Source organism: Python bivittatus, unplaced genomic scaffold (assembly GCF_059951505.1).
Source record: "Python bivittatus isolate LINGU-HERP-01145 unplaced genomic scaffold, Pbiv_v1 ctg000480_np1212, whole genome shotgun sequence".
Taxonomy (NCBI): Eukaryota; Metazoa; Chordata; class Lepidosauria; order Squamata; family Pythonidae; genus Python; species Python bivittatus.
In genome coordinates this window covers 11,950,739-11,961,458 of record NW_028277075.1, presented here as the reverse complement: position 1 = coordinate 11,961,458, position 10,720 = coordinate 11,950,739, and the positions used below count along the sequence as shown (strand labels likewise).

Genomic DNA, 10,720 nt, shown 5'->3' with positions numbered 1-10,720 from the left:
TTCCCAATATGGTTGAGCGTGTATTTATTTGGTGGCTTTTCAAATACACTTTGCCTTACATAAAGGTTCAAAATGAGTAACAACTTCATAAAAACACAATGCAATTATATGCAGTATAAAACACTAATGGAACATTACATTTAAAATTAATTTGAAATGATTACACAGACACATAGAAATGGCAGATCAGAGAAACATTCAGTGGTCACTCAATTCTTATCCTATTAATAAAGACTTGGTGCGCCTCAAGAGCATACTCAAGAAGAAGAAAACTGGGATGCAGTTACAATTATTTAGTGCAGTGTTCCTGGCTAATGCCCAAGGTTCATGACTGTACTTTGAAATAGACTTTGCATTTTAAGACTTCTGGCTTGATATTAAAGCCTTGGAAACTACATTAAGCAATTTTTATCTTCCTATAAAATACAAGAAGACATCACAGATTTATTTGGATCAGGTTGAATTAATTGTTATGCAAATTTTAGGTTGCATCTAGGTCTTTTGATTAAAAGAAGCTGAACCCATTGCAATTCTAGAAAAATTTGAACCTGGTCATTTTTTGAAGTTTATTCATCTAAAAGATCTGTTCAGTGTTTGAAAGAGGTGTAAACCATAGACACAAGAGAAGCACTCCTAGAAGAAGTAAAGTACTGATGTTTTCTGGAAGGCTCACTGCTCAAAGGCTTTTCCCAGTTGTATGTGCACGTTACAGATTTCTGCTGGGATCTCCTTGTTATTTAGGTTATTAGGCATCAGTTTCCTTATGGGAAATTAGTATTTTGTGACTAGCCTTACTTACCAATGTAGCAATTTTAAGTTTGTCTTCAACTTCCAAATGTGTTCTCTGGCTCAAACTGCTGTACATACAACTCTCCTCTTCCACAATCTTTTAAGCAAGATCTCAAAAGTCTAGCATTAACCAAATCTAAAATTGCCTCAATAAGTCATATTGCTAACTAGAATACATCAGTCACATATTTTAATATAATTAAGATATAAAATTTAGCTTCAGTTCTTCTGCAGAAATTGTCTAGTCCTAAACTTTGATTAAAGAAAAGAATATGCTGTAGGCAAATGGAGACTTTTATCAGTTTCTTCTACTTTAATTCCAGTCTTTTTAGTCCTTCTTGAGATAGTTGTTTTATGATGTCAGCCCTCAGTACCTCTCTGGAACTTATAATTCCTGTTGATTAAAAACATTTGTTAAATTATTGTCAATAAAAGTACCAAAGTGATAATCATAGTTGCAAAATTATTACATCTGAATCCTTTCTAAGAAGCTCAGGACAGCATATGCAGTATTCCCATCCTATCCTTTAAATAACCCTGTATGTGAGTTAGTCACTCCTCTTACCTAAAGTCAGACAGAGAGGTTTATGATAGGAAAGAAAATTTTATCGAGTGGCTTATAGGGCAGTTCTAAGATCATCAAATGTTATGCTGGAGGTATTGCTAATTTCTAAAGTTTATTTTGTTGCAGGCAGGATAGGAGGGAGCAGTTGCCATCTAGGTTCTCTTGTTATTTTCCCTACTTCCATATCCATTTGCAGTAATAGAAAGGAAATGATGATGCCATTGTAGTCTGCCAATTTTACAGACCTGTTGAAGAGATGAGAGGGTTGAATATACCTTGAAAGATGCATGGAATACTTGGTTTCATACTCCACCACAAGCAGAAATAATGCTAGTGGAATGTTGACATCTACTGAGGGCCTCTGAATATATTGTCTCACCACAATCAATAGCCTTTTGGCTGGCTTCAATCTTGCTATGTGTATTTTCAGTACAGATATGTCTTTTTCATACCTTTTTGATTCAAACTCTTGCTGCTTTTCTATTAGATCAGTGGCTTCTCTCCCCTTCTTTCTCACAAACTCTTCATTCAACCCAAACTGCTGCAAGGTGTCTCTAAAGAGTTTCTGTGCTCCTTGACAGGCACTACGCTATGGAGTAAAAATTGAGGTATCTTAGAAACACTTTTCTCTTCCATGAGTAAATGGAATATTCAAAAATAGATTAAAATTATTGTTAGATAAACTTTCTAAAGTAGGACAGGTGGACATTTAAGACTAGAAAATATGTTTTAAATAATGTGTTTAAGGTAATTTTTAAAAACTCATCAATTGCAAAATATTTACTGTTGTGACTTGTTCAAACAGATAAGGTCTGTTTTTCACTCGCATCTTCATCTCTTCTAGTTCTTTCTTATATTCTCTTGTTCTTTTTTGACCATTTTGCCTGAAACAAGAATTAAGTTACTGTCTGAAATAATCTAAATTAACTTGCTCATTAAATTTGTACTTCTAGGAAAGTAATCTATACACAAAATAGGTTTTTCATACAGACCTGCTCCTTTACAATAATAGAATGTTGCTGTATACTCAAATCTGTGTTCCCTGAAAGTTCCGCTTTGTTAAAGCATGCACACAAATGCACCCACTCACTTTCAGTTCTCATAGTGCTGGTCCTCAGACCAAGACAACAGAAATGCTTAAGTAAAACCTCAGGACCAATTAAATTTTTCATAAATGTGCTTTACAAGACTTTTTTTGAACAGCTCAAATTGCCTCTGAGATATGACAGAAGCTTCATGAGTGCAACCTCCATGTGCACAATTTTTTATAATCACACTTCTTTGTTTTTTAAATCATTGTGAGTCTGCATTGATTCAGCGGTATACAATGGAATTAAAATAAATGAGTTAAGTAAATAAACATTCATTGTTAGAGTAGCTTTTTTCGACTTCTACTGTGCTGTTGACAAAAACAAGGTAATTACAGTTAGAAAGGCAAATAACTAATTTGGTGCAGCACAGGCAGGATTCCAGAAAACTAACAGCATTGGATATTCACTGAGTCACATTTTAGAGCTCTGAACAAGTGCAGTTTCTCTGCTGCTTAAAACCAATATTCAACATTTTTATTGTCCAATTTAACTGTACTTTCCTAAAATCTGGACCAGCGATGATAAAACAATTGGGGTATGAACTCAACAATCCTTGCTCAAGAACTCTTCCAACTCTCATCTGCAAGACCATTAGTTCACATTTTCAAGATGGACCTTTATGAGGTCCTGTTATATATATTTGGTTTTAGATGTTAATGTTCTAATTGCATTCATCTTTATTTTACTTATATAATTAATCTTCCTGTATATTTCTGAGGGAGGATTATCCTAAAAGGTATCTTATAATTTAAAAAAAATAGTAATAAGATTGTTTCCTCAATGGGAACATTTTAGATTCAAATCTGAATTCCTTTTCTATCAGAGAATGTTATTTGGTAAACTGAAGATCTCCATCAGTAATTACATTCAAGCAATGGTGAAGATAAATCCCATTAATCCAACAAGTTTCAGTTCTTTGGATACCTTGAGAACCAGTTTGGTGTAGCAGTTAAGGTGCTGATTTAGAAACCAGGAGACGTGTGAGTTCTAGGCCTCCCTTAATCATGAAAGCCAGCTGGGTAACTTTGGGCTAGTCACTCTCAACCCAACCCACCACACAGGGCTGCTGACAAAATCACTATAAGTCAATTGCAAAAGGCAGCTTTACTTGGAACAGTTTATATCCTTTAATACCTTTCACACCATCAAACAACAACATTTGTGTATCCCAGGCTCTTGGGAAGAACTCAATAGGTGGTTAAAAATGCCAAATCCAGTCTAAACATCTGGCTGACTGTGCAACCAATCATCATCATCATCATCATCATCATCATATCACACCTATACTGCATTCTGTGTAGGGCTGTCCTTGAACAGTACATGGAAGCTTCTGCTAGTGCAAAATATAGCTGTTAGGGCACTAACGAGCACAATATTATGATTACACTGAGAACTACTGTCACATAGTGGATAAGTTGTTGGACTAGGACTGGGACCATCCAGATTCATGTCTACCCTCAGCCATGAAACTTACTGGGTGACTTTGGGCTGCTAATTATGTCTCCACTCCATATATCCCACAGGTTTGTAATGAGGATAAAATAAAGGAAGATCTCCAAGAAAACTAGTGAACTCCTAGAGAAAATGCAGGATGGATTTGTTGGTCCCAAGGTAACAGGGTCCTTGGGGCTATAAATATGGCCACCTCTGTATTAGATACATCTTAACTATCTCCTCTTGGCTGGTTAAGGCCTCACAGGAAACAAGACAACATGCAGTTGTATCCAGGGGGTGGTAAGTTCATCCTTGAATAAGTGAATGGTCTCACCTGTGCTTAAGGACATAGTGGTCTGTCACTGGACCAAACAGAATTGGATAATATTGTCCTGTTTTCAATCTGGTTTGGTTGCAACTTCAGAGTGCCCTGGAGATAATAGATTATCTGGACCCCTTTCAGTCAGGCTTCAGACCTGGGTATGGTACTGAGATAGCACTGATGATCTTTGGTGGGATCAGGATGGCAGGGGCATCCATCCTGCTCCTACTTGACCTCTCGGCAGCTTTCAATACCATTTCAATAGCATTCATTATTATGTATACATGAACAACAGCTTTATCCTCCATAATTCCCAGAATATAGGATACTTTGCCTTCAAAAATAAGATTGGTCTCCACTTTTTCTTTATTTATTTATTAAGGAGTTACATCTTTTTAGTCTGACCTCTTAAATTAATATTGTTCTGATATAATTTTAGTATATTTTATTTGCTTGCACACAATTTTGGCAATAATTGTGCAAAAGCAGTCTATAAATACAAATAAATGATTAGAGTATAAATTAACAATACTTGTATGATTGCTACATTTTGGCCACAATTAAAAGCCAATCCATTCCATCTAAATAAACACACACGTAGAACACACAAACATATACATATAAACAATACTAAGTAATCTATATTTAAATATTTTGCTCCAGGTATTACTTGGCAAATTTAGAATACTGACCAGTTTTGCTTCAGTTTTTCTTTGTGTGTCTCTTCCAAACTTTTATGTGGATCCATAGCTTTTGCTCGACAATTCACTGATTTATGCATTGCTTGACATTTTTTTCTTTGTAGCTCTGCCCAGCGAGCTCCTTCATTCTCCTTGTATTTCTTATTTTCTTGGAGGAGCCTATAAAGATAGATGTGGCCAACAGAACATATTTATTTCAAAATGAAATCATAAATATATAAAAATAAAGTTTGAAGTAAAATCAGTTAATTTCTTACAATTAAACTTTTTTTTTTTACTTTTTAAGCCTCCCTGTAATGTGTTTGATAACACCCTTTAATTCTTAGCTTTTTCTTGTAATGTGGAATATGTTTTCAAAGGTAATCCCTGTCAGATGTTGGTTTGGATTGGAACAAGGAAACAAAGGGGGACAAGTCGGTGTAGATCATAGCATTTCTACTTGGTCAGCATTCAAATGACTTTGTTACCTTATTTTCTCCAAGTCAAGATATGATGAACTTAAGAAAGATTATGCCATTTTATGATGAAATATTTCTAAAAATATTACTGTAAATACATTTATTGTTCAATAGTATTTATAGAAATGTTATTACTTACTTAACAGCACTTGCTCTCTTTCTCACTGCATCTGTGATATATATTGGAAGTGTATTGGTAGAGAGGCATGAAAGACAAGTCAAAGACCTACTTCTTTGTACTGGTGCCATAGAAGGTTGCTGAAAATCCTGAAAGCAAAAATATCTATGGCTAGTTTTTTTTTTTTTTTTAACTTTTGTAGAAAGCACAATTTTAAGTGCATGAGTTCTTTCATATGTGTGTACACTGTATGAGTATGTAACTGTTACTTTACCAACTTCCAAAAGCCTTGTTAATATGTGCCCTGTTAATACATGTACTTCCAAACTATACCATCGTTATCACACAGAAAATATTGACTGTTTTTTACCCAAGTTTCAAAAAAATTTCTTCTATGCAAAATATGCAACATTAAAGTCCTCAGCAAAGCATTCCTGAAGCCATAGGATTCTGCAATTCTCTCCTCTGCAAGTGGAGAGGGATGTTTGCCTTGGGAGGTCCTTGCAGATGATGGTAATGAGACACTATGGCTGTCTCACTGGCAGTGTTTTGCCTCTAAAAAAGTTAAGAACAGGGCATAGCACGGAGGCCAAACAGCCACAGCATTTTAGGTCATCATGTTTCTCTGGCACATCCTCAGGTCTCAAGCTACTCTGGCTCAAAACACGCTATATAATAAACACTGTTCAACTGTCAAAACCTTTGACTGAATAATGTCAGCTAGCAAGACTGAGACTTCTCCCACCATAGGATTGCTCTGGCTATATTGGAAATAAGTGTCTTATACCTGTAGTCTCTATTTCTTAATTCCTTTTCCCAACAGACCATAGAAATGAATATTTTTATGTTAGAGTTCCAGTGTGGCACCCAGGAACATCAACATGCCAACACATTTCCCCTTTGGCACCCACTAGGCTAACCATTCCACATTGCAAATGTGCCTGTCTGCCTAAAAATGGAACATTCTATTAAATTGGTGCTCTGCCCACCATGGCAGCCATTCTGTGAACCAGGAAGCCCTACAGAAGACATATTGCAAAAGCTTGTACAACACATTGTCCAAATGTGTCCACCAATCCAAAATGGTTACAGAGATCCTTTTCTATTGGAAATGCCATTAGCATTGGACTTCAAACATAAACTGATATTGTTATGGCTGTTCTTCTTTTATTCCACAGCAAATATATGCTTAATCTAAAACTTTCCCACTGTTGAATGATAGAGAATAATTAAATGTTTATGTTGAAGATATATTTGCATATGTAGGAGTACAAAGAAGTTAAAACAATTCCTTTACCATAATCTTGTCACATATTTTATGTCTGCAATTGAGATCTGACGTTCTCAGTCTGAATGGTTTATTACGAGTTGCTTCTTTAATTTCTTGTTTGCTTAGTACTTCTCTCTGAAATGCCCAGTAAAGTTCTTCAAAATCAGGCACTGATGTGTTAATTCTTGGCTTAAAACTAAAGTTGTCCTTTAGAAAGCTCAACTTTTGTTCCCTATTTTTGGAAGCAATTCGGGATTTTTTGTCCCTTTGTTTATTGCCAAGCTTAATGGGGGCCCAGGAGTTTTCCAACAATTCCTTGGCTCTCAACTGAATACGGATTTTTCTTAAGAGTTCAGCTTCTAGGGATTAAAAGCAAAAAAATTATGAACATTCATACTATGACAATTTATGTAAAAATATCACAATGGAAAATGTTAAAGTACAACAATCTTTCTCAATGTGGTACCCCTTTTGCCATCTGGAAAACCAGTTAGTGTAGGCATCCGGCTAGGAATTCTAGAGAGGTTTCTGCTGCAAAAAGTTTATGGAGACAGTATACTGAGGCTTCTAAATAATAACATAACAGAAATCAAACTCATAAACAAAAAGACAGAAATAAATAAAAGATGATTGCTTGATTATGTACCATCAAGTCAGTGTCAACTCTTAGCAACCACAAAGATTTTCTCCAGGAAAACTAAAAATCCAAAATCTAAAATATTTAAAATTATATAATAGAAAACTTCTTTGTGAAATATACAACCAGTTTGTGTGTATGTATTGTTTGTTGAATAAAGTCTTCTGCTTTCCCCAATTTATTTGATTAATTTACTTGCTCTTACATTGGACAAATCTTTGTATTGTGGTTGAATAAAAGACACAAGAGTTCAAAATCAGATTAGTGTGCCAATATTTCCCCTTCACAAATGAAGGGGAAATGTTAACAATCATCACTATATGTTAGGAAAGTGAATCTTTGTCTAGATGATATAATCTTTACCTTTGAGTTTATCCCCAAGCATTGGCTCATATGTGGACTTGGGGATCTTCCTGATCTTCGGTACTGTTTTCTCAACCGGGGTTAATATGTTCAGAACCTTTTGTCTGATGGCCTCTTTTCTCTTTTCTTCTTTTTCCTGAAAGCTGAAGGGTTTTTGCATTGAAAGAAGTAGCTCCCTTCTCTTTTGAGTTTCCACTTGTCTACGGATTTCATTCTTTTCCATTATTTCCTGGTAGAGTGGCAGATAGATATGAGCAGGCACAGGTTGTGCTCTGAACTGTTTCTGGCATTCTGCATCCTCTTGCATTTGCCTTTTGTATGTAGCTGACTCTATTTCAAGCAATGCATGTGATTTTAGCAATTGGGATTTTTTGTGAGTTTCTCTAAGAGTCATCTTGAAGGGCTGAGGAATGGTAAGAGAGGAAATCCAGGTAGCTGAGGCACTCTTTGGTTTTGAACAAGACTGAAGAAATGAGTAATGATTTTGCTCATCTTTTGAGCTATCTAAAGTGATGTCAGACAAAGAGTTCCAACTTCTTATGTTACCACATCTGAGAATAAGATTAAAAAATAATGTTAAGAGAGACACAGTTGATGACAAGTTATATTAGGTAAATGAAATAAGCTAGGGTATAATTAGTATAAGTTTTTAAGGCTGTGTATTATTAATCTCATTACATTAAACATTTCATTAAATATTCTTTAAAATATTATACTTGAGTTTGGGTCTGTTAATCTTGAGGGAACAGATAGTTCTTGGGATTATAATTGCAGCCGTATTTTAGACCTTCTAGTTGGTTAGGGCCTCTCAGGAGGAAATGTGTGATTGGATTCATATGCTGGTGAATGCATCCTTGAGAGAAGGGGTGGTCTAGCTCCTCCTAAAGAAATCATTGCTGGATCCAGCAACAATTTTTGTCCAATAGTCAACTTTCTCTTTTTAGGGAAGATGGTTGAGTTACAACTTCCAAGGGCCACTTTCAGTTTGGTGTCAGACTGGGATAAACCACTGAGACAGCTTTGGTCACAGCTTTGAGGAACTGTGGCAGACTTAGGGAGGAAAGAGGCGCTCTTCCTTTTCTCATCAGTCTTCAGTACCATTGACCATGGTATCCTCAGGGGATTAAGAATAGGGGACATGATGTTGCAGTGGTTCTCCTCCTTTCTGCAGAGATGGGTTTAGTCAGTGTTGATGGGGGGATGATCAGACATCTAGCCCTGAATCTCTGCTGTTGTGCCTCACGGCTTTACCCTCTCTCCATTTTGGTTAACACCTATATGAAGCTGCTGGTAAGGTTATATGTTAGCACAGGGCTAACATATCATCAGTATGCTGACAATATTAGTTGTACATACCTGCCTTTGGGTGACCAAGTGATGCTGTCTAGTGCTTTTCCAGTTTCTGGAGGTTGTGGGGGTCTGGATGGGGTCTCAACCTGCCAGTGGGTTTTCTGCCCTACAGGATCTGGATCAAGGGATTTTCCAACTTTAACTCTGGTTGGGATTGCACTCCCCCACTCACAGCTTGTCTACAATTCAGGGGTCCCCTGGACTCACGACTCCTACTTGAAGAGCAGGTGGCAGACATGGCCAGGGCTTTTGCACAACATCTTGTGTATTAATTGTATGGTTTCTGGATCAGGAGGTCTCTTTACAGTCACTCACACTTCAGTTATGTCTGTTTAGTTATTTTTTTTATACATGTATGCCACCCAGAGTCATAAATTATGAGTTGGACAGCCTTATATATCCTTTAAATAAATAAATACCTGTACAGTGATGTATGATATGAATTTTGCCATCTCCATGATTTACATATTATTTGTTAATCCCATGGAAAAAAAACCCACTCATCTTACCTCAGACCTTTATGGAATTTTGTTGGCAGCATCAATCTTCCACTGCCCTGGAAAAAATCTTCCAGTTCCTTGTCTTTTATGGGTGGATGATTATTGTTTTTCAGCTTTACTTGATACATGAGTCCTAATTCTAACAAACATTGCTTGTTTCTTCTTTTGAGGGCCTGAAGTGAGTCATAAAACTGATCACATAAACCTGAAGTAGCTACTTGGTCTTGCTGTGGCTGGAGAAATTCCAGTAGCTCATTTCTGTTGAACCCAGTGATGTCACTACCTAGTTCCACTTCTGATTCTGACTCTGACTCTGTTTTAATCGGAAATACCTAAGCGAAGCAGAATAGTAAAGCCAAAACATAAAACAAAGGAAGAACTTTAGAAAAGATGTTTGCATTTCAAACATACTGATTGTATTATCAAATGGCTCAACTGTGCATTGATTCAATTAATTACTATTTTCCTTCAAGGTAATCTGTTTCGATGTTAGATTCACTTTAATGTTGCTACTTCTATGTATATACACTTTAGAATAAGACCCTAAATTCAGCCAGGATTACTTAGAATAATAATAATAATTACACTTGCATTAACTAGATCCAATTTTCATAGTTACTGAAACATGTCATTTTGCCAGCCACTGTCGGTTTCTCCAATGGCATCAGCCATGATGCATCCCACTCAGCTGGTCTCCAAGGGTGTGGCTAATGCAGCCAGAGGAAACCTCCAAGGACAATCATGGAAAAGACCAAGTCGAGTTAAAGCAGCCTCCATCCCCACATAAACAATCCACTATCCATCATCCCGTGCGTTCGCTTACCCGTTGTGGATCTTCTTGAGGGGACTCTGCTTCGGCTCCGCCAGCAACTTCCGACACTGTCATCTCTCTTCCGCTATTGTTATGATCTCCAGTATTAAACAGCTCCAAGCTTACCGTGTTGTTGTTGCTCTGTCCAAAAGATACCCTCCTTTTCTGTTTCTCTCACATAATGACTAATGATAGTGGGACATGCTGTTAAGTCCCGCCCCTTCTAAGATATCATTGGACAAATTCTGTTAACCTGCCCGTTGTCATGGTGCTCATGAATCCCTTTCCGGTAATGAGTGGTGGTTATAATG

General features: G+C 36.6%; 1 protein-coding gene across 1 annotated transcript; it reads right to left on the bottom strand.

Annotated features, from left to right (window-relative positions):
• Nucleotides 1-2: 2 nt before the first annotated feature.
• Nucleotides 3-10,657, bottom strand: FAM161B (FAM161 centrosomal protein B). Its single transcript, XM_007434681.4, is given in 10 exon segments — nt 3-1,154; nt 1,156-1,183; nt 1,807-1,943; nt 2,139-2,238; nt 4,894-5,061; nt 5,500-5,627; nt 6,776-7,107; nt 7,749-8,299; nt 9,608-9,930; nt 10,422-10,657. Coding segments are annotated over 10 exon segments (1,887 nt in total). The 5' UTR covers nt 10,485-10,657; the 3' UTR covers nt 3-1,097.
• Nucleotides 10,658-10,720: the final 63 nt, after the last annotated feature.